This window comes from Penicillium griseofulvum (assembly GCF_001561935.1).
Source record: "Penicillium griseofulvum strain PG3 chromosome Unknown contig_80, whole genome shotgun sequence".
Taxonomy (NCBI): Eukaryota; Fungi; Ascomycota; class Eurotiomycetes; order Eurotiales; family Aspergillaceae; genus Penicillium; species Penicillium griseofulvum.
The window spans coordinates 5,045,669-5,073,584 of NW_024467471.1; the positions used below are offsets into that span (position 1 = coordinate 5,045,669).

General features: G+C 50.1%; 9 protein-coding genes across 9 annotated transcripts; 4 read left to right on the forward strand and 5 right to left on the reverse strand.

Moving 5' to 3' along the window:
• Positions 1 to 1,176: 1,176 nt before the first annotated feature.
• PGRI_027990 (Aim21 family protein) lies at positions 1,177 to 3,982 on the forward strand (the record flags this gene model as incomplete). The annotated part of the gene is made up of 2 exons (XM_040790512.1): positions 1,177 to 2,023; positions 2,073 to 3,982. The coding sequence occupies 2 exons, from the start codon at positions 1,177 to 1,179 to the stop codon at positions 3,980 to 3,982; spliced, it is 2,757 nt and encodes a 918-aa protein (XP_040647465.1).
• An 875-nt stretch (positions 3,983 to 4,857) lies between these two features.
• PGRI_028000 (RING finger domain protein) lies at positions 4,858 to 6,342 on the forward strand (the record flags this gene model as incomplete). The annotated part of the gene is made up of 1 exon (XM_040790513.1): positions 4,858 to 6,342. One exon carries the CDS (start codon positions 4,858 to 4,860, stop codon positions 6,340 to 6,342), a length of 1,485 nt encoding a protein of 494 aa, XP_040647466.1.
• Positions 6,343 to 6,873: 531 nt separating this feature from the next.
• On the forward strand, positions 6,874 to 7,570 carry PGRI_028010 (mitochondrial 54S ribosomal protein mL40; the record flags this gene model as incomplete). Its single annotated transcript, XM_040790514.1, has 2 exons — positions 6,874 to 7,099; positions 7,227 to 7,570. The coding sequence occupies 2 exons, from the start codon at positions 6,874 to 6,876 to the stop codon at positions 7,568 to 7,570; spliced, it is 570 nt and encodes a 189-aa protein (XP_040647467.1).
• Positions 7,571 to 8,272: 702 nt separating this feature from the next.
• On the reverse strand, positions 8,273 to 9,217 carry rho2 (uncharacterized protein; the record flags this gene model as incomplete). Its single annotated transcript, XM_040790515.1, has 4 exons — positions 8,273 to 8,560; positions 8,617 to 8,808; positions 8,946 to 9,024; positions 9,183 to 9,217. The coding sequence occupies 4 exons, from the start codon at positions 9,215 to 9,217 to the stop codon at positions 8,273 to 8,275; spliced, it is 594 nt and encodes a 197-aa protein (XP_040647468.1).
• A 1,491-nt stretch (positions 9,218 to 10,708) lies between these two features.
• On the forward strand, positions 10,709 to 14,424 carry PGRI_028030 (uncharacterized protein; the record flags this gene model as incomplete). Its single annotated transcript, XM_040790516.1, has 3 exons — positions 10,709 to 11,816; positions 11,891 to 12,135; positions 12,190 to 14,424. The coding sequence occupies 3 exons, from the start codon at positions 10,709 to 10,711 to the stop codon at positions 14,422 to 14,424; spliced, it is 3,588 nt and encodes a 1,195-aa protein (XP_040647469.1).
• An 854-nt stretch (positions 14,425 to 15,278) lies between these two features.
• Positions 15,279 to 18,183, reverse strand: PGRI_028040 (vacuolar protein sorting-associated protein 35; the record flags this gene model as incomplete). Its single annotated transcript, XM_040790517.1, has 5 exons — positions 15,279 to 15,596; positions 15,659 to 16,207; positions 16,259 to 17,250; positions 17,325 to 17,962; positions 18,044 to 18,183. 5 exons carry the CDS (start codon positions 18,181 to 18,183, stop codon positions 15,279 to 15,281), a joined length of 2,637 nt encoding a protein of 878 aa, XP_040647470.1.
• A 445-nt stretch (positions 18,184 to 18,628) lies between these two features.
• On the reverse strand, positions 18,629 to 19,786 carry PGRI_028050 (uncharacterized protein; the record flags this gene model as incomplete). Its single annotated transcript, XM_040790518.1, has 1 exon — positions 18,629 to 19,786. One exon carries the CDS (start codon positions 19,784 to 19,786, stop codon positions 18,629 to 18,631), a length of 1,158 nt encoding a protein of 385 aa, XP_040647471.1.
• Positions 19,787 to 20,526: 740 nt separating this feature from the next.
• On the reverse strand, positions 20,527 to 24,192 carry PGRI_028060 (uncharacterized protein; the record flags this gene model as incomplete). The annotated part of the gene is made up of 3 exons (XM_040790519.1): positions 20,527 to 20,653; positions 20,694 to 24,097; positions 24,163 to 24,192. The coding sequence occupies 3 exons, from the start codon at positions 24,190 to 24,192 to the stop codon at positions 20,527 to 20,529; spliced, it is 3,561 nt and encodes a 1,186-aa protein (XP_040647472.1).
• Positions 24,193 to 25,509: 1,317 nt separating this feature from the next.
• On the reverse strand, positions 25,510 to 27,880 carry PGRI_028070 (acetolactate synthase catalytic subunit; the record flags this gene model as incomplete). The annotated part of the gene is made up of 6 exons (XM_040790520.1): positions 25,510 to 25,577; positions 25,635 to 25,885; positions 25,941 to 27,375; positions 27,433 to 27,500; positions 27,556 to 27,654; positions 27,720 to 27,880. 6 exons carry the CDS (start codon positions 27,878 to 27,880, stop codon positions 25,510 to 25,512), a joined length of 2,082 nt encoding a protein of 693 aa, XP_040647473.1.
• Positions 27,881 to 27,916: the final 36 nt, after the last annotated feature.

A 27,916-nucleotide genomic window follows, 5' to 3' on the forward strand; every position in this document is an offset into this window, starting at 1 on the left:
GCAAATGGTGGAATAGACCTTAGAATTTTGGTCACAGGTCATGTTACCCCGCAAATTCTGTCAGCCCTGGTGATCAATATGTGGCGGGTATTCTCGGTTAGAGTGGATCTTAATGTTGGAGAAAGCAGTGTATATTACTCAGTTGGAGGAATTTCATAGTTAAAAAGCAATTTTTATCAGAGAATAAGAGTCCACAGAGTAGGATAAATGTGGAAATCGATCTCTTATATTGTGAAGTGAACGATGTCGAGTAAAGTAGTATAGATACCGATGATGCAATGCGGAGAACTGCTGTTCACCGCCTCGGTCTGGCTAGCCAATCCAACCCTAAGGAAATTGTCTTATCGGTTTTGAAGTAAAAATTCAGTACACTCCGATATCAAGGTCTAGACTACATACTCACCATATACGGAACTAGATATTTTTAGATATGTGTAATATAGGGGATCGTGAATAAGTACAGTTTGACCTTGGACTAAACGGTCTAACTCTGTACAACATACTGCAATGCTACAGAAATGAGGTATTATTTCATTCCCACATATGCAATTTTGACCACTGTTATGAGCCATTTGCAGGAGTAAAAGTAAAAAATGCCTAAAAAATGCCTCAAGATCGAAAATCAAGACCCTATACTGATCTCATCAGCGGGGCATTGACTGTAATAGATCGCTGTAGTTGGCTCCTATATAACCTGTAATGATACAGTATTATAATACCATTATCTCTTGCGGTCAGAGCACGTCAGGCCCAGGTGGCAGAAAGAGCATACATCATCTCTCTGCCCCAAAAGTCAGTTTCGGAATTGCTTCAATATCTGCTTTGTAACTGTTTTGATTGCGCATTTTGCCTGTCGTTCTAATTGGGCTGAAATTGGTTCTCATATCTGGGTAAGCAAATCATTCCGTGCGTTATTAGTATGGGCCAGGCTGCTGTTGAGAGTCTTGAATCGATTTGATGCATATGCTCTTGGTTGCATTAATCCCTGCAAGTCGGTTGGAGGGGGGCGCCGCGTATCATAGTTTCCCGGTTCACGCAGAAGCGTTCGCGTGGGGTATTTGGTTAGGTTGCCGCTGACCTGCTGATAGCTCCTAGAACTTCACCATGTCAACTCAAACTGCTCCAGCTGTCCCTCCTCGGCCAGCTCGATCTCCACAACCATCGTCATCTTTAGAAATGCCGAAGATACCGCCGCGTCCCGGCAACCGCCGTAATGACCGTTCCGTTTCGCCCATGCGTGATAGCTATGCACCTTCGCCATTGAATGAATGGACCGGTCCTAGCATGAGTCGTACCGTTTCGAATGATCAGCCCCCACGTCCTCCCAGCGTCACGATCCCGTCTGTCGGCGAGGAGGGTATTGAATATGATAATCTGGTCCCCGAAAACATGTCGGACAGCCATCACCAGACACCCGCGGAGACTCGCAATGTTAGCAGTGATCTTAAGATCCATGCGCCGCGACCTTCGTTGCCGACTTCAAGTGCTGAAGCAAAGGTTCAGGCTGTTACCCGCACTGACTCCCGCCAGGCTGCTGCGGCAGGACTAGGCCGTGGAGTCTCGCCTGCTCGTGAGGAACAAGAACGTTCAAGTCGTTCACTGCATTCCGGAGCGAGTGGCATACGCGCCGGATCCTCAACTGCATCCAATGATCGCCGACTCTCTGCCCATATGGGAGAGGAACAGGGCTTCCGCGTGCCCATGTACCCGAATGCTGGTGACGTCCAGGCACCCTCCCCCAGTCCGTACCTCGAGGGCTCACAGCGATCGAGCCGTAACCACAACCGCACTCGCAGCACCCGGGACTCTTCCCTGCCCCCTGGTAGCTATGGATTACATGGACATGGAGTTCAGCATCCCGATAAGTTTGAGAAAGCTTGGTATGAAAAGCATCCCGATGAATTCGTGAAGGAAGAAGGACAATATGGCCCTGGCGTTGGCACCCCGCGTCCTGATTGGGCAATGAGTAGCGATGATTTGAACAAGATTGTTCGCAGTTCGGCCCAGACTGGCTCCGGTCTTGGTGAGTATTTGAAGCAATTGTGCAGTTGTTCAAAGCTAATCGTAGCCAGGTACTTCCCCAACTATTGTGGGCACACCCGAAGAAGAGGTCGGGTACATAGCGTCCGACGAGTACATACATTCCATTGCTTCTCCTCCTCCTGACACTCGACTTGAAAGCCAGCCGACCGTTGAGTCGCCACTTCGACAAATGACTTTCCCTTCAGAAGCTATGCAGAAGCAAGCTACCGCAAGCCCGCTGCGTAACCGTAGATCTAGCTCGCATGGACATCGTGAAGGTGGCGTGATCCATGTGGATGATCCGATGCATCCTTTGCACCACCCGGACGGATTTGCCCCTACCCCGGCACCGGAAGAGCATGAGTCGGCCCTTGAGAACGAAGAGGAAGAGCCAATTCTGGCTGCTGATGAAGTGCGCCCTGAGTCTGCTTATTTGCATCCCGCCGTCTCGCCAACATTTGAACATCGGGGAAGCTTCGAGGACGATGGCCGCAGTCGTACCCCGAGTATCCACAGTCGTTCTAACAGTCGTTCAGCAAGCGCGCAAGGCCAACTCCCGGTCCTGACCCGCTATGACTCGCGTGAGGATGCGCATACCCCCCTTGAAGACGTCGACGAATATGAGCCGTTGTTCCCTGAAGACGATACTAAGAATGAGAAACCCGTGTCAGCTGCGGATCGTTTCAAGAAGAGACCGGACGTTCTCAAGCATAGATTCCCTAGCCAGGATATCTGGGAGGATGCCCCGAATAGCCTGCAGCTTCATGCTACCGTCACCACCCCAGATCTGCCTAAGCGAGACTCTTCCGAAATCTTTGAGACACCCGAGCAAGAGGCTGCACGCAGGATGCAGAACACCAAGGTCGATTCACATCAGGTGGCTACCCACATCCTGGAAGGCGAGAGCATCAAGGACAAGACACCCGCGCGACCAGACACATTGAAACAGCGTTTCCCCAGTAGAGATATTTGGGAAGATGCTCCTGATAGTCATCAGCTGGTGACCACAATTGAGCCCGCAAAAGAAGAATTGAAAAGCCCAGAGGTACCTTCCAAGCCTGGTATTCCCCCACGCCCGCAGAGACAATCTCAGTCTGCCTCGCCTACCGAAAAGCGCCAACCACCATCAATCCCAGACAGACCGAAGCCCCAGGTCCCTGCCCGTCCTGCTAAGGCCGGTTCCCAGGCCCCAGCAAGCACCACTGAAACCCCGAGAGAGGCTCCTGCAGTAAAGGCCAAGCCCGCAATTCCTGTTCGTCCCGGTGGAAGCAAGATCGCAGCCATGAAGGCGGGCTTCCTTACCGATTTGAATTCACGTCTGCAGCTTGGTCCCCAGCAGCCCAAGCCCCAAGAAAAGGAGCCCGAGCAGCCTGTTGAGAAGCAGCCTTTGAGCGATGCTCGCAAGGGAAGAGCCCGCGGGCCAGCACGCCGAAAGCCTGCAGTTGAGAAGTCCACTTCCAGACTCCCACCTATTCCGGAGATTAAGATCACAGAAGCTTTGAATGTCTGGCAAGTCGGCCAGGATGGAAATTTGGTTCTTGGGGCCGGTGAGAATGAGAAGCCTACCGTTGCAGTGGAAGAACCATCGGTGCCTGCTGAGAAGCCAATGGCCCCTCCACTGGCCAAGAACACTGCCGGCGAACCTGTAGACCCGACGCCTGAATCTCCAGTTGCGACCACAGCAGTGGATGTCCAGCCTACAAAGACCCCAGCAGAAACCCAGGAACCCGCTGAGTCGTCTCCGATAGCAATCGAATCTGCAGATAACCAGGAGGAGAATAAGAAGGGTGATACGAACGTGACAAAGTCTTCTGAACCTGCCTCTGAACCTGCAGCTGTTGCTGCAGCGATGGCTGAAACTGTTTCCGCTCCAGCTAAGCTGGATGATGCCCTGGAAGATATGGCTGCGTCAGCTGATGGCAAGAGCAAGTCTGATGGTAATATTCACCCTGAGCAGTAGTTGGGTGCGTGGATCGGTTACCCTTCGCTTTGCTACTGATGTCGTTCATGTCCAACCCATGACCACCGGGTTGCCAGATCACAGCTTAGGTATTCCTTTCTGCTTTTTTTTATGACCAACTCGTTAATTGAATCGAAATCTGATTTATTTTTATCCTTCTATTCTTTACGGCTGTAGGACTTTGTAGTTGGCTAATCTAAGGAATTACAAGAGTGCGCCTCAGGACCTAGGGTTGTTCTACCCTATACATCAGGCTAAGCGAAACACCACCAGGGCTTCAAAATATTAGATGACTACTAAGATGCATAGCAAACAAAGGGCTGCCATGGACTTGTAAATAAGAGAGATTTGACTAAAGGAATTATCGAACTCTTCCTATACTACCCAGGTAGATGTGGGCTTCATATATCTAACTATAGATACATAGTTAACTAGTTACGGGCCGAGAAAGAAGGCCTGATCTCTCAGGCATGAATGTATAAAGGACAAACACTGAACAAGTAGTACGTACATAGTATATCTATCGTACCTGTATTAAAAAGGTCAACGCATCCGGAAATAAGTCACATACATGTCCGGGTTGAGCTCAATAGCTAATGTGACGTGATCTCCACGTGACCGCCTTTGACAGCCGCGGCTCACAGCCGAACTTAAGAGACTCCAACCTCCACTTAGCGGAATGGAGCTCCTCTCTTCTTGTGCTTTGGGAGAAAATCGGAGACATTTGTTTGCTTTGTTGGCTTCTATGGTTGATCTGTCTTCTCAGAAGATGATGAACCCCATTCTTTGTCTCTTATCGAGCCCGATTTAGATCTTTATCGCACTATCTCTACATTTCTCATCGGCCCTGACTTGCATACCTCGTCTCCACTAACATGGCGTCCGTCCCGGGATACTCTGCACCAGGCAGAACCACGCCATTTGATGGTACCACGTCCGCCAACTCAGATGAAAACACCATCTCCCAAGAGACCATCTCACCTCAGAATGAATCGATGGAGGACACCGAAACCGTTTTCTTGAATAAGAGCGTATCAACCCCGAGCCACGGATCGGACATTTCCAACAAATCACTCAGTCAATCATCGAAACCGTCCCATGCCTCGGATGAAGATGAGCCGCGCAAGTGCTGGATTTGCTACACGGATGAAACGGAGGACTCGCCACTGAACCTGGAATGGCGGTCGCCTTGCCCTTGTGCCCTAACCGCCCATGAGGCATGTCTGCTCGACTGGCTTGCCGACATGGAAAATCCCCGCTCGCGCAAAAGCGGCGGTGGCGTAACAATGAGTTGCCCTCAGTGCAAGACGGAAATCGTCGTCACTCGCCCGCGGAGTTATGTGGTTGATGTGATGCGACTAGCCGAGCGCCTGGCAGGCCGATTAGTCCTTCCCGGCATGATGTTCACAGTTGCCGGCACTGTGTGGGCTGGATGCTGCGCACATGGGGTTTATTCAATGTACCTCATTTTCGGGACTGACGAAGCGAGGCAGATCATGGAGGAGACCATGGAGGGCGCATGGAATCCCGGGATGAATATTGGCCTACCGCTTATCCCACTCGTATTAATATTCTCACGCACTCGGTATGCCGACGGCCTTCTTCCGGCTATTCCAGTTCTTTTCTTCGCTGCACATAACCCGGGGCAGGAACCCGACTTCGACTTGTGGCCACCCACACCGGCTATGACTTTCGCCGCGCTGCCATACATCAAAAGCTTTTACGGCGCGCTTTACGAACGACTATTCGGTGGTCTGGAACGGAAATGGATTGCTGAGGTACAACCCCGCGCGGCGGAAGAGATCTTGGATGATGCGCAGCAGCAAGATCAGGCGGAGGGTCTCAACCGGTTCGGTGATAATGCGAATGGGCAAATTCTGATGGAGATAGATCTTGAGCTGCAAATGGGAATGGGTGATGACGAACCGGACCTTGAAGCCCTTCCTATCGGGCAAGACGAAGCTGCCAATGGCGGCCCCAACGGAGCACAAAACGCTGCACAAAACAATAACCCACTAGGACTTGGCCGCCGACAGAACGAGATTATTGCCGATACCAGTAATCTTGCTGATGTCATACTTGGAGCACTCGCCTTCCCAGCAATCTCAGCGTCAATGGGTGGCCTGTTGAAGTATCTTCTGCCCAAGTCATGGACATCCCCAGCCATGGACCGTGGCCGCTTGGGACTGCTTCAGACTCGCTGGGGCCGCAGTGTTGTTGGCGGGTGCATGTTTGTTCTGTTGAAGGATGCACTGGTTCTTTATTGCCGGTGGAAGCTAGCCCAAACACACCGTCGCCGCAAGGTTTTGAACTACGATCGAGCTAAGAAACACCATGGCACAAAGCGGTCCACTGGATAGCTTTGGACGGGACATTCCTTGTTTCAGTCGACTTGAGTCAATACTTTCTTCTGCTTATATTCGGCGCGTCAACTGCATTCCATGGGCGTTTTATGGCATTCTCTTTAACAGCTTTGGTGGGACATTTCACATATGCCTTTGATGACTCTTGATATCACGGAATACCTCTCTATCTTTCTATTCATCAAAAATGTCAACTCATGATCTGTGCTCAAAAGCCATGTATGAAGTTTTTTTATCTGTACCTATTATCAAATCTCAAGACTGCCTCAATTGACCAGTCATCGGATGTAAATTTTCATCTTTTAAGTCTACTGGGATGCATCAAATCCTGCCATCTGGTAATTAAATACATTGTTCTTTGAAAACATGAACTACAAATGCGTCGCAGCTGCATGCAGCGGCAATGTTTATCTAACAAGCGCGCGGCTAAACAGGCGGACAAGATTCTGCCGTCAAGGAATTATTCCCCGTGGAACTCAATTACATCGAGCCCTTCCCACTCCCTCCACCCAGCAGACAACCATCACAATGAAGTCCTTATCACCAGCCCTCGCGTCTCTCGCGAATGTCTTCAAGATCCCCATGTCAATGGCGCCGGTCCGCCCATCAATTTCCCGGGCCTGCCACGAGACCCTGAACCGCCAAACACAGCCCGGCCCTGTCACAGCAGCCCTACAATCCGCGCCATTCTCGACAACAAGCGCAATGGCCGCAAGAAAGACCAACAACGGCCCCGTAATTGACAAGCGCATTAGTATGTGCCATACCCCTACGCTGAACTCTCACCCCGAGTTCCGACTCCCGAGCCCCCCAACCAAACCCAAAACACGTCTTACAGGAAATAAAAACAACCAAAAACTAACAATAATCTTCTAACTTAGCTCTGATCCGCTACTTCCTCCACCACCCTCTCACTCCCCGTCCCCTCCGCTTCTCCCGAAACCGTTACCTCCGTCACTGGACCATCCACCGCGCCTGGCAATTGTTCCAGGCCCAGCAGCGCCGCAAGCATGAACTCGAGATGATGCGTCAGTATCAGAGCATGCAGGATGCGTGTGAGGAGCTGCGCACTGGCGCTGGTGATGGTGGCAAGCTGTTCCGCGTGTCGATGAACAAGAAGGGTATCTTCACTGATATGTTCCCTATCGAGTATGCTCGCATGCAGACTGAGTCCCCTCCTTCTGGTGGATGGAACTATGATTGGAAGAAGCCTGTAAAGAAATAGAGGAATTGAAGGAGAGGTTGTCTTGTTGGAATTGATGGGTTGAAGATTCATTGGACTGGATGGCCCATGATATGTATCATTTTGGCGCTATGTAACATATGCATTTATTATTTTTTCTTGATATAGTTTGCATTTCCAAGCTTGATATCACTTTGTTTCAGTTGTACGCTTTCCTTATGCGATATGGTCAGACTCTATATATAGGGGTATAGGGAGTGTAGGTTTACAAGTATGCCGAAAGATATAATTGATTATATGGTACCCTGAGCGGGTTGTGAGCACAATGTATGAGAAATGAGCGCTGAAAACAAAGGCACCAGAATTACTACATGAAAAAAGGAGAACACAAGGAGTGAGATCGCAATGTACTTCGGGGAATTGAGTGGTGAGAAGGAAGGGAATCCGGAGTTGCACGTGCATAAGCATCACAAAGACGCAAATCAAAAAGGAAAGACGTAAGAAAAAAAGACCTGCAAGGGAAAAGACACGGCTGAAAATAACCGGAAAGCAGACATCGTACCCAGATCAATCGACCGGGTTAAAACAAGAACCTCCCAAACACCAGTGATGCATGATACAACGGAGCGTCGATTGATATCTTCATGGTTTACACCAAGTTGTATCAATGAAATTCCAAGTCAACAGAAAAACCGAGCGCTGGCAGAGAAAAAGTCGGCATTTTGCACATCTCAAATTGCATCATCAGATAACCACACAGCAAGACGATTTTCGTTTGTCGAATGTGAGCAATGCTGCACGGGTAGCTGCCTCGAAGACATCGTCAACACCCTCGCCTGTCAGAGACGAGCATTCGAGATATTTGCGGGCTCCAATCGATGCTGCGACGTCACTGCCCTCTTTTGTCGTCACGAACTTGAGTGACTTCTTGCGCATTTCTTCAATTGCCAATGGGTCTTCACGAAGATCTTTCTTCAATCCGACCAAAAGGATCGGCACACCGGGGCATCGCTCGTTTGCTTCGTCGATCCACTATACCGCAGATCAGTATTACTGCCGCCCGACTCTTCAATTTATCTGACACGAACCTTGTGTTTCACATTCTCCAACGAATCAGGAGTATCCATAGCGAACCCAATCAGGAGAACATGGGCTTTCGAGTAGGCCAATGGTCGCAATCGCTCATAATCTTCTTGTCCTGCTGTATCCCATAGAGCCAGTTGGACTGAGCGGCCATCGACACGGCAATCCGTCACGTAGTTTTCAAATACCGTTGGTACCTAACAAGGGAGATGTCAGACATGATTCGAAGGGGATGTATCGAGGTCGAGAGTACTAACATAATGCTGCGATATAAAAACATGTTAGCCATGGACTCTGCTAAGGGGCTTCTTCTTGGCCTAAGGACCAAACTCACAGTTGGGAAATACCCTAGGGTAAAGACACTGAGCAAACTGGTTTTTCCACATGCACCATCGCCAATGATCACAAGTTTCCTACCGAGGACTTCAAGTTAGCATATGCGAACACCAACTGGTCTTCAATCCCTCTGGTGGTGGTATCGGAAGTGCTAGGCTGCCATTTGCAATCTTGCATAATCTCCTTTCCATACCGCGGGGATGTAAGACATCACCTCAAAATCGGCTGCACATACCTTCGCATCACATTGTCATCCTGTTGTTGCGACATTATGAAGGCTGCAAAACCCTTCGTGATACACAAGGGTAATGGGCGGAGGGTATTGTGGATCGACACTCGAGATGACGCGGGAGTTCCGAGTCAGATTCAGCTGATTACGAGGGTTGGCGACACGTATAAGTAAGGAAAGTCCAGGACTAGGCGGATGGTGCCCAAAAGGATTACAGATATGAATGGGCGGCCTGAAGATGCACCCAAACAGTGACGTGAGTTGTTAGGGAGGAGGGGGGAAAGGTCGCGCTGCGGATGCGGCTGAGGCTAATGATGGGGTTTGACGTAGACACGAGAGTCAGGTAACCTCAAAATGGGTGAGTTAAGGAGAGAGGAGAAAGGTAGAAATTGAGTGAGTGGAAGGTTTTTTTTTTAGAAAAGAGAGAAGCTGAAAAGTAAGCCCTGGAGATAAGATGAAGGGAGAAGAAGGCGCTTACAATTGTCCAAGCGGAGATTTATTAAGGCTCACGCCGAGACTACGAAGGGACTAAATAATAGCCTGACAGATGGGTATCTCCTCGGTCTGATCATCCTATGGGGACCTTTTTTACCCTCTTGTTTATGACCTTGGAAGATATTTTTAATTAGCGCTCTCCGTGTCTCACACAGCTCGGTGGATCAGATCGTCTCATACTTGTTTCCCCTTGCCCATTTACCCATCACCGCCTAATATTAGGGGGGTTTTGCTGGCAGATTAAAGGCGGGCATGTGAAAGATCATGTGACTCTAAACAATGTAGTGATCAGCATGAAACAGTTGAAATGTAGTCTATTTAGACTTGTAACTAAATGGATGGTAACTTGGTTAAAGAGTTAAACTAGTTGGGATTTGAACTTTACTATAGTGTACAGTTTGAAATATCTTCATACAATCAGGGTAGTGCCACTAAAACATACAATTCGATATTTAAAACCTGACAATTAAGGCATCAGCTCGCTTGCGGCGGCTATCCCGTTGCGGCGGCACGACAGCCAGCCAGAAGGCTGGAAAGCCCATCACTCCATCCATTCATTCGCGTTCGATCAGTCTACCTCTTACCTCGGCGCTCAACTCAGCCTTGATATCTTGTTGATCCTGGTTTTGACTCATTGTTTGTTTTCCTTCCCTAGTTTGCCAGGGCTCCTGACCTAATCCGAAGCGCAGACACGTCGTGACCCGCCGGGATTATTGCTTTCAACCCCCCTCCTCCCGTGTCCTTATCCTATCTCACCCCTCACGTTTGCCACTACCGAAGTGTCTTTTAACAAAACAACAAAGAACGCGATTGAATCTTTGTGCCTGAATACGCCAAGGGGAATAATTCCGGTAAGTCAACACCAGATCGTGGAATCACTGGAGCTTTGTTGGTAGGGCTCTTTGGCTCTTCCGTTCTCCGCTTTTCCTCCTCATCCTACCACCCACCTCTCTGACATTGCTCATCTAACTCAAAGCTCGCTCTGGTGGTATTAGTATGCTGCTGAGGCAGTCCCTGCAGCTTATTTCACCTCCACCATGGCGACCCAAATGTCAGCAACTCCGCTTCCAGCAACCAACGGCGAGACCCACGCGCGGGGTCCTCAAGGTACCACATCGACTGGATCAACTGCAACATCTGCGCCTTCTGTGAATCGCAAGAAGCAGAAACGCCGACAGAAACAAGCTGCCCGCTTAGCCGCGGAACAACATGATGCTTACACCCCCGGAGATGCGGACTTGCTACCAGCAGATGAACAGCGCTCCTGCGATGAAGATCACGAATATCGTCCCGAGGATCGCTCCCATACTACAGCAGGTGCTCATTACGGATATTCATCACCAGAACATCCCCGCGTACCCCCCACGATGAACGGATCTGATGACCATCACGCCGCCTCAGGTGAGGCACCGAAAAGGAAGAAAAATAGGAAAGCCCGATCCGACTCTCAGAATCACGCTGATCGCAGCTCAACTCCGCTCTCAACCCCGTCCGCCACCTTCTCCCACCCTCCTCCGCCTCCCCAGTCCATGCCATACATCAATCGATTCACCGGAAAGCCTATGAAAAACAGCAGCATCTGGAACCAGTCAACTCTAGAAGAACGCGAAAATATCAGGACCTTCTGGTTTGAGCTCGGCGAAGAAGAACGGCGCCAGCTCGTCAAGGTGGAGAAAGATGCTGTTCTGAAGAAAATGAAAGAACAGCAAAAGCATTCTTGCAGTTGTACGGTTTGCGGAAGAAAGCGAACCGCAATTGAAGAAGAGCTAGAGGTCCTCTACGACGCATACTACGAGGAGCTGGAACAATACGCGAATAACAATCAAGGCGCATTCGAAGAAGGAGCTCCCATCATTCCTCCTCCTCGACTCTATCAACCACCGCTTCGATCCCCAGGTCATCATACTCGGACGCATGGTCAGTTTCACCCGTCACGGAGCCGGGTCCAGGAACTGCCGGAAGACAACGATGATGATTTGGAAGAGGATTACGATGAAGAAGAGGAAGAGGAAGACGAAGAGGAAGACGAGGATGAGGAGGATGAGGACGACGAGGAGCTGTACAGCGACGAAGATATTGAAGATGACGAAGCTCGAGCCGCCCGAGCTGATTTCTTTGCATTTGGTAATAGTCTAACTGTTAAAGGTATGTAGCAAGATCACTTGATCGATATCGCAAGGATTCGACGTCTAACTTTGGATACTAATCATTTTTACCAGATGGAATCCTTACAGTTGCAGATGATCTCCTGAAAAATGATGGGAAACACTTCATCGACATGATGGAGCAATTGGCTGAACGGAGAATGCAAAGAGAAGAAGATACCCAATATGGAATAGCTGCTGCTCATCAGTCCTTCCATGGGCATAATCATGGTCCTTTAGATGATGAGGATTATGATGATGAGGAGGACGATGAGGATTACGACAGTCAGGACGAGGAAGAGTTCGACGAGGACGAAATGGTACGCGCTTACGATCTGACATTGTTCGGGCTAATTTGCTAATAATACTCACAGGATGCTATGACCGAGGAACAACGCATGCAGGAAGGGCGACGGATGTTCCAGATTTTCGCCGCCCGAATGTTTGAGCAACGAGTTATGACGGCATATCGAGAGAAAGTCGCCGAACAACGTCAGAAGCAGCTAATTGACGAGCTTCTCCAAGAGGAGACGTTGAACGAACAGCGCAATGCTAAAAAGGCCCGGGAAGCGCAAAAGAAGAAGGATAAGAAGCGATTGCAAAAACAAGCAAAAGAAGAGGAGAAAGCCCGCCGAGAAGCCGAGAAGGCGGCTGAGGAGGCGGCTCTGAAGGCTGCCCAAGAGAAGAAGCTCGAAGAGCAGCGACTAAAGCGCGAAGAGCAACGGAAGAAACGTGAAGCTGAAAGAAAAGCACAAGAGGAAGAGCGTTCTCGCAAAGAAGCTGAGAAACAGCGACGGCTCAAAGAAGAACGGGAACGTCAAGCCGAAGCCGAGCGCAAGCAACGAGAACAAAAAGAGGAAAAGAAGCGGCGAGAGGATCTCAAACGCAAAGAAAAGGAAGAGCGTGAGGCCTTTGAAAAGAAAGCCAGGGAGGAACGTGAACGCAAAATGCGTGAAGATCAAGCCAGGAAGGATCGAGATGCAGCACGGGAGCAGGAAATCCGAGATCGCAGTGGAAAGCGCGAGCAAGTCAGAACTTCACCACCACACACTCTGCCAGGCGTCATCCCATACAATGTCCAATCTCAGGCCCCTCCTGGTTTCCTGCAGTCTCCGCATTATCCGATGGCGACACCCATTGTTCCTAAGGTCTCGACCCCAGGACGGCCTCGTCAACAATCTCAGCATGGCTCTTCTACATCCTCCCCTCACTCTCAACCTAACAGCGCCGATTCCTCTCATCACCCTTCCATCTCCCCACGTTCCATGGGTCACCCGCAGTCAGGAGCGACATATGGTACCAGACAAGGTTATCAACAGCCTCCGTTGCACCATCCTCAACCTTCCGCTCCTCTGTCACCTCTAGGGCGCACGAATCCTTCAGCATTCGCTGGCCTCGGTGGTCTACCGTTCAACCCCCCGGGCATACCAGGAATGGCCCCGCGATCGACTCACCCTCAAGAATCGATGTATCCGTCGAATGCTGGGATGATTAACCCTTTGCGATCATTCAACGGATCTGGTGGAATTCCCGCGCCGCCTGGGATGAATGGTGTACGCCCCATGCCGCCGAGCAGGGCCTTCCCTGCTGATCCTGGACACATCCCTTTCACTGGCAACCACGGAGTGCCTGGTGCTTTCCCTCTGCAGCAAGGTGGTCTGTCAAAGTCCCATTCCAGGCAGCCGTCTCTCTCATTTGACCGTTCCCCATTGGATTCTGGGACCCAGCCGTTCCCTATCACACGGCCAAGCCCTATCAAACGCCCATCCAGCTCGGCACAGGACCGGCAGAACAATGGCAATGTTTCAGTGCAGCGAGAAGTGGATGGCTTGAGTGCTCACCTAGGTAGCAGTGCGCTCCTTGATGACACCGATGCTACATATCCATCGAATCTGTCTCAATCATTGCCTGGTGCCCCGGCACCCGGGGCATTCCCGGGGCCAACGCGTGCTAGCTTCCAAGGGTCAACTTTGTTCTCGGACCCTCTAGGATCCCCACAGACTAACTTCGCCGTTGGTTCTCCAATAGGCAACAGTCCATGGCGGTCTATGCAGACGGCGCCCTTTGGCGGCCCCTTCGCTCCTTCCACTTGGACACACGCCTCAAGCGGGACTGGCTGGCCTCCCAATAATGCCTTCTCAGCAGCCGGTCATCACCGACCTCACACTTCTCGACCCGTTACAATTCGCCTGTTGGTCATCCAAGCATGCAAGCACCTGAACTCGATGACCAGCCCGCAGAAGGGTGCTGGAAGCTTCCACGATGTAAACCTTGTTCTCGGCCAGGTGGACCAGCTGCGCAGCTCAGGCGAGCCATCGATCTCTTTGGATGAAATGCTTGATATCTGCGATACGGAAGGGAGCCCACAGAATGGTGGCGGGTCGTTCTCTATCAAGGAAACCCCGAACGGCAAGTCTGTCCGATTCGAGCCCGACCCTAACAGTGCGGTCTCCGGTCATCGGGGCAGCATTGTGCCTGGCGATATCGGCAGCCCGGTCCCTAGTAACAGCCACCCAGCCCCCTTCGCTGGATTTGGCGGACCCTCCTCCGCGCTGCGGCAATATTCTTCGCCTCCGACTGGCTTATTCGGCGGGACTCCTCTATCCTGATCATGATTTGACGCCAACCCGGCCTTGGGATTTTTCTTCGGCCTCCTTTCCACACTGCTGGAACGACTTTGAAATGCCCTCATCTATTCTTTTTTTCAGTTCTTTTTTTTCACTTTTATTGAAGCGTCATGGATTAACGTCATACTCACACATCTGTCTACATCTTTCTACTCGAAAGAGTCACTGCTATTGATATGGGTTGTTTATTTTCTTGGTTTTCCAATGTGGTTGAATGCTTTACTCTTCGAAGTATGGCTTCCGGATTTGTTTTTATGTACGGTATGAGTCTTTGGCCTTTCTACATTATGCAGCGATATCCGTGGAGATTGGGTTAGTCTCCCACTCCGTCATCGTCCTTGACCAATTGCATGATCGAAGGTTTCTTCGGCTTTCGTTTGGCGTTTAGCGTAGAACTTGTAGAACTTGGCAACGTAGAACTTTATCACGTGCTATGCAAAATAGGGTTTATATATTCCGAAGGGAATCGGCATAGCTCTCTCTCCTATGGATGTGATTATATTTTCCATTACCAAGAAACCCATCGGCGCTTTGTTCTACAGAAAGGGGAAAAAGAAGTCCATGGCGAATACAAATCATGTTGAAAGGGTATGGTGTTATCCAGAGACAATGATACACTTGTATATACTAGGAATGAAAGAAACCGAGGAGCAACAGAAGAAAAAGAGGCAGGCTTCCAGGAACAAGATAAAGACAAAATAGACCAAGGAAATAGAGAGCACAAAGACAGGTCCTACAAGGAGACCCAAAGCAAGAATACAACATAGCACATCACATACAGGGCTACTTGAAGATCACGTGTATGTCCTGATCAAAATGGATTGGACATCAGGCAATTACTTTGGTGGATCTGTCACAATGCCTTCGTATTCGCGAGAGCGAATATACTCCAGCGTGCGTTGGAAATGACGCTTCGGGCCGTCAAGACTAGCGTTTGGCTCATCTTCGCTGGTCTGGAGATTGGAGTGGATGAGTTCGATGAGACCGTTCAGGTACTTGGTAGTGACGGTCTCGTTCTGCTGGTCGAAATAGTAGACATAGCGGTTGAGGATTTCCACAAAGAGCTCGACGGAGACAGCGGTGTCCATGCAGGCGTCGGCCACACGGAGGGCGCGCTGGAGGCACTCGAGGACTCGTTTCCCGTCGCGATAGAGCTAGAAGTTGATGTCAGCTAAAAGATGCTAAGATATTGATTGGAATCGGAGATAAGACTTACATCTTTGGGATCATCTTCTCCGCGTTGAGGGTTCTCAACTACCCACCAAAGGTGGCTTGCAAGATAAACAGCCCGGCACTGATCGGGCTTCTTGAGGAGTTTGCTTCCGTGCAGCGCAGCTTTAGTAATGAGTGTGTCATAATTCTCCTTGGAGAATCCACGGCTCCCGTGTAGGGCACCTGAAATAATGCAGACGGCCTGGAACTGGGCGCGCGAGTCGCTGATTGCATCTTCATAGATGGTGAATGCCTGCGCAAAGAACTCGTAGCTGACTTCTTCGAATCCTGTTTGATCGGCAACCTCGCCACACATGACAAACAGCCGCAGTGCGAGATCGGCGCAACCTGGATTTACGCGCTGGTACAAACTGTTGATGCTCTGGTGCATGAATCGGTATAGAGCCGATGACTGTGACTGCCAATTGTCATCGTAATGCTCGCGCGACTTCAGTTTGCGGGCCAACCGGATCGAGGCCGTTATGATTGCAGGGGTGGTATAGCGGATTCGCTCGTTACCATCGGCCAATGCCTTGCGCGTTGCTTGGAGAAGCTGTCACAGACTGTTAGTTATACGTATAAAACATCTAGCAAAAGATCCTACCTTCAGCTGTGTATCATTGTCCGATCCCTGAATTAAGTGGACGAGTCTCGCAAGCCACCCTTGCTCTTCTACCGTCTCATCAGTTTCTCCTCCCCGCCGTTGGGACTGTGACCCGGGATAGCCAACAGACTGCTGCATGCCTTCCTTGATCAATACTCTTGCCACCTGGAGCACACGATCGAGGTTTTCCGTTGTGGAAACCAAGATCTTGTTCTTCAAAAGACTGCGAATTACCTCGCCTGCAACAGCCCGCCTTGTGGGGTATGACTGTGAGGTCAGAAGTGGCAGGTAATGTGGCAACGCCAAGGCTGTGAAGATCGAGATGTAAGATTTGAGAGGAGCATTGAGAAGATGGAGGATGTGTTGTTGGGTTGGTGCTGAATGCAAATCGGCATGATCAGTGTATTCGGCTGTTTTTTGTGTCGCAAAGTCCAAGACCTGGTCAACGTACTCTAACCGATCTGGATAGGTGTTCAAAGCCAGATTGACAAGTGATACCAACAGCGCCATGGTATCTTGAATCGGCAATGCACGTGTTTTGATCAAATTAACCACTTGGTCATAGAAGATATCGTACAGCTTGATTTCTGCTGGAATACCAGGCTTAGCCTCGTCCCCATTTTCAGCCTGCTTTTCTTCCGTTGGCGGTTCAGCAGACTCAGAGCTTTCTTTGGGTGCTTCGGCTTTGTCGTCCTCAGCACCATTTTCCTTGGAACTGTCATCGGTACTGACTTCCTTTGATTCTTCGGCTTTGGTTTCTTTGGCAAGCTCGAGCTTTTGCAATAGCTTGGTGACAGCTTCTTCCTCGCTCTGTTTCCGTGCTTCTGGCTCTACTGCCGAGTCCGCTTCTCTCGCGGCATAGGAAGACAAGCGGTCCATAAGACCAATGACAATTTTTTTCAGATCCACATGTGGGTTAAGCCTGGCAATGGCAGATAAAAGATGGTCCAGGGTGTGCAGGTGGAATTCATCTGGGAAGACCTTTGTAATAACTATTGATCAGATTAGTAAATAACCCAAGCAAAAGGAGTCTTCAAACACAAAAAAGAAGCAAAGAGAGCCGTACCCTCCAGGAGATATTCCTGCGCGAGGACATCTCGACATTGGACAACCTGTTCTAGAAGCGCTTGCAGAATACCGGATTTGTACCCTTCGAGATCAACCAACTGGCTGAGTCGAACGATGTTGCTACCGACAAGCAGCTCCAATTCACGTCGTTCTTGTATGCGTCTCTCCCGCTCTCGTGAAGGACCCTGGTGCTGAAGCCGAACCCAGAGCTTGTTCATTTCCACGAAATTCGTCAAAACAAAGTTGATCGAATCCTGCATATTACCCTCTGGACCATCACCAGTTCCCAGGGGCAAATGATCCCGTGCTTGGCCAGAGAGGTAGTATCGCAAGAACAGGCCCCGGATCGGGTGCTGAACACCTCGGCTCATCTCCATCATATCCTTCATGATCTCCTTGACCGGCGCATCCTCGACGGACATGTAAACTGTACCGACGGTGATCATCAAGTACAATCGGGGGACAATATTGCCGGCATACTGAACGAGCTCGTACAGGTCAGCAAGGTGGTTGACGGGGTGGTTCTCCTTTAGGTAGACGGAAAGGTGTCGCAGCGCATCAAAGACGGCCATATACAATTCGTAATACTGCTTCGGGCCGAGACTGGGGGTTCGTAGTTCGGAGACAAGAGTCGATCTGTAGAGGTAGATTTCAAGCTGTTAACATACTGCGCACGTTCCGAGGTCGCTGCCTAGAGGGATTCATCGGAGGCGTTACCCGCATTTCAGCGCATCCATGAGCTTTCCAGGAGTCTCGAGACATTTGCGCATCAGACTCGACTGCTGCCTCACCACCCCCAATGCCTCCTCGAGGAGGCGGTTCTGATCCTCGGTGACGGGTGGTGGGCTAGCCATCATGGAACAGGTGAGGGGCGGAAGCTAGGGGGAGGTAGAGCAGGGTGAACACATGCAACGCAAAGACAATGAGCTAGCAAGAGATTGTACAAATCAATTCATAAAAACAAGAATTCAAAGTGGAAATAATGGAGGAGGGAGGAGTGGAAGGAGGTTGTGGAGGATAAGCTTGGGGAGTGGCACCTTGAGACCGAGACGTCACTGGACAGCGGATAGCGGTAACACGACACCTCTCCAGGGCTTTTATATTGGGCTTTCAATCTACAAAGCGTCCATTATTTTTACTTGAATATTTATGCAAAGCCTACTCTGGTAAAAAAAAAACGAAAGTACTTTTGTTATCCTCCATATGGCAGCAAATTGATATGAATGATAAGTGCAAAGAACAAAAAACCCAACCACCTCTCTCCCTTCAAGCCTAAAGATTCAATCTCGCCCTATCCCGATCCTAGTCCTCCGCTGCAGTAACTCCCTCTGCCAATTGTGAATCCTCGCCTCCCACCGGGGAATCGCACTCGGGACAGCGACTTGTCTCCCTGGCTGCCCCACAGTCCCCAATGGTAAATGGATGTCCGTTGCGACAGTAATACCAATGCCCAGTTCCACTGAACTCTTGAGCCATCGCTGAAATGACTTCCATTCGTTCGCCGTTGGTGATAATTGTGTACATTGTGCCTCTGCGCAACATCTTCTCGACGCTGTAAACTTCATCTGCCAATCCTCGTGTCTGGCTTGGGTACGCCTCGCAAAGATCTCTAGCTTTCTGAATGGCAGCCTGGCCGTGCTGCAAGATACCTTCCCTCTTCTCTGGTATCAAACAATGTGCTCGTTCAAGGGCATAGAGCTGTGCTAGGAAAATATGACCTTCTACGTGCTGCAGAAGTCGTCGGTGAGTGGCTGCTTGCTGGATGAGGGTCTTGCAATCATCCTTGTTCTTCTGTAGATCAAGCTCGAATCGAGGTGTCACCTCGCTTGATCGTCCTTGGGAAACGAGACTCAAAAGGTCAACGAGCAAAGCAATGTCCAGACGAATTAAGAGGGCAGTGCCCTGTAGGAAACCTTTGGTCTGTGGCACATTATCGACATCATCAGGGTTGGTTTTCATTGTTCCGCGGTATCGAGCATTCTCAATCATTTTCCGAACTCTCTCAAATGGTTGCTCCTCGGGTTTCACACGGCGCCGATAGTAATCGACCCGCTTTCTCAGATCAAGGATCGAATCCCATCGACCTGGATTTGTGCTCTGGACGACTTCTGCCATTTTCTGGATCTGCTGGTTTCGCGGGCCACGTATCTCAATCACGGGTGGCCATGGATACTTTCCTTCACCCTCAGTTGCGTTTAATTCATGAACAAGCCGAGGAAGTTCCTGTGCAAGAGGGACATATTCCTGATTGGTTAAGATGATCAATTTTTTAGTCGACTCATCAAGGATAGCTCGGCGCACAAGCCGACCATATCGTGCAATGTCTCTCAATGGGCCACGACAGGTGGCGCATTTTTTGATGTCCTGGATAGAGAAAGGGACCAATGACACCCAGATAGAAACGGGTTTTCCACTGGCATCGACCTCGTAGTAGCTGGCCATGTCCATTTGCGCATCCATGTTTTCAATTGTCAAGAAATGCCCACATTTGGGGAACACGCATGGGTTTTCGTCCAAGTTGATTTCTTTGTATGTTTGGCCCAGGATGAAATCGACTTGATGGTTTTGGATGTACTCATTTCCGCAGGTTTGGCAGAAGGAGGATGAAGGACATTTTTCTCCACATACTGATGGGCACTGATGCCCGCAATCCAGCTTCTTCTCGCATCGCTTGGAACATGGAACATGATTACAAGGGGCTGCACATGGCATTGAGCAAACGCTGTGGGGACAGGCCGAGAGACACTTTTCTTCCGCACAAGGTGTACACGGCTCGTAGCATTTTCGCGGGCACTTGGAATGGCCACAACGCACTTCACAAGGAGCTTTGCATGGAGGGCATGGCTTCTCACCATGGCAGGGAACGTTGCAGGTATGAGCGCACGCAGAGTGATCCCGGTCACAAGGTTGCTCGCAATTTCCATGGTTGACTATGGCGCTTTCACTTATAGTGAAGCAGCAGTAGCACAGCCTCTTGCACAGGTGTCCACAAGGCAGGGGGATGCGACATTGTGCTATGCAGCGATAGTCTTTCGATTCCACATCGATGTGGCATGGCAGTGAGACTGTATGATTGCAGCCCCGGACTGTCTTTTCCACACGCACCTGACAGCAAACTTTCGAGATATGTTGTGCCTGCCAACAAGGAAGATTTGGCTTTAAATGACCGCAAGGGAGGGCTCTGTGCTTTTGATGTACGTTTACCATGCACTTTTCCGGACAAGTGTCTCCGCATCGCTTAGGGCATGGATGGTTACAGCCACTAAACGGTCGAGGGCAAGGCTCCAGGCAAAAGACAGTGTTGTGGAGAAGATCCGAATGGCATTTCTGAGCACAGGCATGTCCACAACTCAGCCGGTTGACACACCGCAGGTTGCAACCTCCTTCGGGAGAGAACTTTGGGAAATCTTCTGGCGTCGAGACCGCAATAGGTGTATCTGGATGGCGAGGGCATTGAAGTTCCAGGGACGTTCCGATATTCTGGCCCTGCTTCAAAATCTCTACCACTTGAGCCCACATGGGAACATGGATCGAGGTCTCCGAATTGCCGATGATGTACATGCCGTGTTGTGCCCGCGACAACAGAACATTGATCCGATTGGGAGTGCGTAAGAAGCCACATTTGTTCTGTGTGTTGCTTCGGACCAGAGATATGACAACAACCTTAGCCTCTTCGCCTTGGAAATTATCCACAGTGGCCACACGAAGAGTTCGTGACAAGGCTGCTTTGACCATGGGGCTGTCCTTGTCTTGATAATCCCCATAAGCCGCCTGCTTGAGATCCTCCCGGTCACGGCCACCTACTACAATGGCAAAGAGTTCATCGAGCCTTTTTCGTAGCCGGTGAAGCTGGCCCAGATACGGAGTCAACACCGCAATGTCTCCGTGCTTGTATTCACCTTGTTGAATAAGATGGTTGACCAGCGCAACGGTCATATCGATTTCATGGCTATTCCAGTGAGATGTCGACATGGCGTCAGGATCAGGTCCTCCCTCTCGCTGTCGGTGATCCAACCAGAACAATCGTTTCCGCATCCCCATAATTTCCGGGTACCCTGAAACAGATGGATCATCCTTCAACTTTGTATACTGGGTCTCACGGATCAACCGAGCAATAGATGGGTGCATTCGCCGCTGTGTTTCCAGTGTGCTGAAAGGAGCTCCACAGCCCATGGGGCTTTTGTTTGAGCTCACCAGTCTTTCAAACAAGGAGATATCGAGTGAGTATTGCGCACCACCCCGAGGATTCTCGCTAGAAAGATCGTAATTTTGAACTTGAGGGCGAAGCTGTTGCTGATCGCCGATGAGAATTGCGTGTTCAACAGAAGGTAGAAACGCCGTAAGTATATGTGATTCCAGAACTTCACCAGCCTCTTCGCACAGCATGAATTTGCATGGAAGTCTTCGGAACACATCCAGTCTGCGAGCAAGTCCAGCTGTAGTGGCGCCAATGACATCTGCTTCAGCCAGGCAGCGAAGGTGCATCTCATCCTGGACGCTGTCGTACCCCTGTTTGGCAGCCTTGTGCGATGAAACGATGTGCCTGACCTTTTCGTCCGCGTCTGCCCGATAATCACGACACCACCGGTTGTAAAGATTCTGTCGTTCTTTTTGGGACATTTCCCAAACATTGATGTTCTTAAGTTGGTCCACAGGCCGTGGATGAGCACTGTCTTTAGCTGCTGAGTCAAGCCAGGAGGTGATCGTGGCCTGAGGGCTTTCAGTTTTTACTCCATAGAAACCGCCTGTTTGAACCAGCGAAAATAGCTGATCGTGGTGGTGAGGATATGTCTGTTGGATATAGGTCTTGAGACGAGTAATGGGGACTTCCTTTTTCAGGTCAAGGGCTCGGAAGTCATCCTCACACAATGAGAGTCTCTCGGCGGTGCTCCATCTTTCTTTTTTCTCCATCTTTGTTCTTGCTGTATCCTTGGCAACAGTCTGAAGGTTGAACTTTTCCAACCTCTCCGACTTTGACTGGGATCCAATACGAACGATTTGCGATGTCACATTGTTGTCCAGTAAAGCCTCAAGAAGCTGATCAAGCGCATGATTGGTATATGTGACACATAGTATGGGTCCCAGTCTTGTTTTCACCGCATATTTGTTTGCCAATAAGACTTTAACAAGAGCCACACCAGTGTAGCTCTTGCCGGTACCAGGTGGTCCTTGGATCAAACCGAGCTTCCGTTTCAAACAACTAATCAACGCATGAGCCTGTGCACCATCCAGGATTGAATGATCCTGTACGTATTTTACGTTAGATGGTTGATCAACGCGGACGTAGAAACTAGTGTCATCTTTCATGATGCAGCGGAGATCGAATGCAAAGCCAGGCTGTGTAGCATACAATGGAGGAGCCATATCAGCTAGGTCAAAATTGTCGAAGGCCCATGGGACAAAAAGCTCTGAAAAAGGCAGGTTCTGTGCCACCTTCATCGATTGAAGTGCCTGGAGCGCCGGTTCAAAGGCCGGAAGAATGACTCCTGGAAACTCCACCAGAGACATGGTGGGCCTTTTGGGACTGAAAAGATCTAGAACGACTTGAGTGTTTGTGTATCGAGAATCAACCAACGTCAATACAACCGAGCCTCTCGTGGAGCTCTTCCACAGTGTTCTAGGCTCCGCCCTATTCTGTGGCGGGACGGGATCCTGTGGAAGGACATTCTCCTTTTTACGCCTGGGTGACATGTCACGGTGTGTCACGGTGCAGAACAAAACCACATCCTTTTGGATGATTAGGCACACAAGCGCACCGGGCTGTAGACGTTTTGAGCTCTGCCACCACATCTCTCGGGCCACTGGTGTGTAGTTTTTGACTGGAGCAGGCTGAGGGAAGTCGACTTCGAAGTAAAGACCGGAAAGCCAGTTGAATTCGAGATTGACCACGATTGACTTGGGATATACGAGCTTGCGCAACTGTGATTGCTGGGCATGCGGACTCAGTTCATGGTGAATGGCATCTCGAAGTTGGCCGACAGTGTCTTCTCGCAGCAACCGAAAGTTTCGATCTAGCAATCCGTCCATACCATCGATATGCCACTGAAGTGGGTTATTGACAGGCAAGTACTCGGCTCGCAGGCTGCAGATTTCCTCAAAACTAGGCATAATCTTAATCTGGCAAATGTCGTCAAAGTCGTTGTTGTGTCTGCCCCCGGGAGTCTCACGGTTGGCAATGAAAGCGACTTTGCTTTCATTCTTGACTTTCTTCTCCGGCGTACCCATTGGAAACAATTTCCCAGTCTCCAGGCGCTGATGAATACGATCAAGGTGCAACCGAGATTGATGAAGTCTACTGCCCATGCCTGTCTTGTTGCTCATTGAGGCGAAGACAGTTTCAAATCTCTGTGCCACGGCATGCAGATTGTCCTGGATAGGAGCCGTAGAATTCAGGTCCGCGATGCGGGAAAACGTGTGTAGAGATGCCTCCAGTAACATAGCACTGCCTTCGTTGGTAGTGTCTACTTCGAGAACGCCGCAGATAAAATTGAGCCACCGTGCTGCTCTAGACCCGTCGATTCCAAACAAGACATTGTAGATAGTGCCAACCGCCTGCTCTAGTACTAACGAGGATATGACCTCGGGGCTTGTGACTATTTGTAGAAATGGCAACACTTGTGTCTTGAAGATTAGGTCTCTCGTTTGCGGGTTCATGTCCTCGAAATTCTCCTGGACAATGTCCAAGACCAAACGCAAACCATCCTCACTTGCCAGTGTGCGGATCACTTCTTGCCGTGTACTGGCGTCGTATTCAATCAATTGTCTCGCTTTCTGGAAGATGGTCGTTTTCCTCCCAGAGGAGGGACGGATGGCTGCCGTGCGCAAAGGAATTGTACATCGCCACGCTCGAAACTCCTTTTCTGCATTTGGCAAGGTATGAGCTGGTCGGGGAGAAGGCTCAGGGCGTTGGATCCGGCCTGGGGATCTCGGTCCGATGTTTTGGCCATTGCTCACATGGGTATATTTGCAGTTTTTCCATGTGCAATTACTTCTGAGGAAGTCACGACACCTTTTACAGGTGAAATGGGTTAGCGTCTTCCACAAATTTCTTAGAATATTCTCTAGAGCTCTTCAGATATCTCTCAGATCGGTTGCCATATCTTGAAAAAGCAAAAAAGATCTAATACAAACTTTTGGGTGTCCATGGTGTCGTGTCACTTTCTGGTCAGATGCTGTGTGGAAGCAAGGATGCTGAAGAGGAAGATCTTGAACTGTGGTGATGTCAAGAGCACATATGGTCCGTGAAGGCCAAGGAGTTGAAAGCAATGCAATATGCTGCTCTTTGATGGATGTTTGCTGTAGCAACATAGAGGGTATGGAAGAAGATGGTTGGAAGCAAAGAGTGTGAAGGGGCAAGGAAAGAAAGAGATAATCAAATTGTCAGGTGCGTGAGTAGTTCATGGATGGATACCTGGGTAGGTAGGTATGTAGGTAGTCGCCAATTTACATAATTCTACTCTGGCTCCAGGGCTAGCTATAAACATGCAGGCCTTTTTTGCTGCCCTTTAAACAATGTAATCGGCATACTTGCTCTATTCCAAGGTTGAACTATAGGGCAAAGTAATATCAAGAAATGACCCAGTTTAATTTGCTTTCCATCCAAGTGGCTAGCCCTCGACTCTCTACTTGCCTCTTTAGGGATATGAAAGAACGCAAGTCAGCCCTGGAGTGGATGGGCCAATCTTCTAGGGAGCTACGAACACTGTTAGCCAATTAGACAGCCATCTAGGATGGTAAACATATATGGAAGTGCGTATGACTTAGTAGAACAAGAGATAAAATTGTTTTCAATGACTAACTGCTCCTATTTAATGGAACCCGAACGTATCAATTTCCCAAGTCCCATCGAGGGACCCGAGATGTCAATGATTATATACAAGAGGAACAACCCGGCAAGAGAAAAGGCCAACATCAATCAAAGGCTATGGTGAAGCACGAGTTTCATGCAATTGGCCATGCTTATTTCAAGGATATAGCGAATGGCAAACTCCAACAGGCGTATACAACCCATGCGAGCACCAAACTTCTCTGCCGAAGATGACCTCCAAGAGCAAACTGGTTAACGAATTTGTTGTTTATCTTTGGACAGATATTGCCCCAATCGCTTTTGGTGAACCAGCCAAGAAACGCCATGGATATCAAAGTACAGAAATATGATTGTGGAGGTGACATTGGCTAGTCACCTACTCTGTCCGGACACTGAAGTCCACATTACGCTCGCGCATCAGCTCCTTGCGCTCCAGGTCCTTGGCTATAATGAATGAGTTAGTGGGGGTTCAAGTCAACAACTAGCTAGGGGGTTGCATACCTTCATCATAGACCAGGAACTCATGCAGACCGCGGCCAGAAGGCACCATGGGAAGAACTGGCACCTTGCGGTCAGTGATGACCTCGAGGAGGGCGGGACCATCGTGGTCAATCAGCCACTGCAGCTTCTCCTCAAGTTCGGAAGGCTTGAAGCAGCGGTCGGCGGCGACACGCATAGCCTTGGCAAGGGGAACGAAGTCAGGGTTCTGCTGGTGAGTGTGGGAGTACCGATCCTCATAGAACAGATTTTGCCTGGAACAGAAAAAGTAAGTCAAATATACTAGGAAGACCAAAGACAAGAGCTTACCATTGGGTGACCATGCCCTGCTCCTCGTTGTTAATCAGGAGGACCTTGACACCAATGTTGAACTGAGCAGCAGTGGAAAGCTCAGTGAGAGTCATGTTGAAAGAAGCGTCACCATCGATGTCGATGACGAGGCAGTCCGGACGGGCCACCTTGGCTCCAAGAGCAGCGGGGAGACCGAAGCCCATAGTACCGAGACCACCGGAGGTGATCATGGTACGAGGGTGACGCCAGCGGAAGTGCTGAGCAGTCCACATCTGGTGCTGTCCGACACCAGTGGTAATGATGGTCTTCTCCTTGCGGTTGGCGCAAAGATCGCTAAGCTTCTCGATAACAGCCTGGGGCTTGATAGGGCCGTCCGCGGTCTGGCGGTCGTAGAGCGACAGGGGGAAGCGCTGCTTCCAGTCATTAATCTGCTCGAACCACTCAGGACGCTCAGGAACAGCCTTGACATGGGGCAAAAGAAGACGGAGATTGTCGGCACAGTCGCCCTCCACGGCTTCGTTGGCCTGGACAACCTTGTTGATGTTCTTGGGCATGATCTCGAAGTGTACGATACCACCGCGGCCTTCAGTAGCAGCAAGCTTGGCTTGAGGAGCGAACTTGGGGATGCTGAGAGTGACACGGTCATCGAAACGGGCACCAACAGCAATGATCAGATCGGCCTCTTGCATGGCCATGTTGGCGTAAGCGGATCCGTGCATACCCAGCATGTGGAGAGCCTTAGGATCCAACTCATCGAATCCACCAAGACCCTGCAGGGTGGTGGTGACTGGGATGCATGCCTTATCGGCAAACTCCTTCAGAATCTCGGGACCATCGGGGCGAGCAAGGAGACCCTGTCCGACGTAGAGGATGGGCTTCTTGGCAACGTTAACGAGGTTAGCAACACGGCTGATAGTGCTCTCGAGCTTCTTCTGGCTCATTTCGCGGGCTACGACGGTAGCTGCGCTAGGGAGCGAAGGGATGGTGCTGTGCATGGGAATGGGGTTGCGGAGAATGCCAGCAGTGACATCCTTGGGCAGGTCAACCAGGACGGGACCCGGACGGCCACTCGTGGCGATCTCGAAAGCTTCCTGAATGCGGCGAGGCAGCTCACCAACGGACTTGACCATCACGTTCCACTTGGTGCAAGCACGGGAGATGCCAATAACATCGGCTTCCTGGAAGGAATCGGTTCCAATTGCGCTAGTAGGGACCTGACCACAGAAAACAACCATCGGGGTACCATCGGACATAGCATCTTGCATAGGAGTGATAACGTTGGTAGCACCAGGGCCAGAAGTAACGAGAACGACACCGGGCTTGCCAGAAGCACGGGCATAACCCTCCGCCATGTGACCAGCACCCTGTTCATGCTTGGGGAGAAGGAATTCGAAGTGCTTGGAGTTGTAAATAGCATCGAAAACGGGGAGAATGGCACCACCAGGGTAACCGACTGCATTTCAAGTATTAGAATTGGCCAATTGTGCAATATTGAGCATAAAATACTCACAGATGTGCTTAACACCCTGGCGAAGCATCATCTCATGGAAGATCTCTCCACCACTCATTCCAACCATTCTTTATACCAGCTAGTCAGTTTCAGTGTGTCCAAGCCATTATCAGGATAACATACGAGTCGTCGAGCTCGGGGAGCTGGCGGTGTTGCAAGGGAGAGATCTCATTGCGATGGGGCTCCTGGTTGAATGCCGGACTAGGCACGGGTCTGGATTCCCTGACGATTAAACAAATTAGAACCAGACTGCAATTGCATTGTGATCATAGGGAAGAAAAACTAACGGATTTGAAACTGTAGCTGTGCTTTGATTACGCTTCTGGACAGAGGAGCAGTGGGGCGAAGCGGCCGAAGTCACAAACGAGGTCGAAAAAGGTCGACGGCCAGCAAGCTGCTTAAGGTGGAATGCGCGCAGGGCGCTTTTTGAGGGTCTTAAAGGCATCATTGTGAATGAGGCCAAGCCAAAAAAATATGAGAGGAG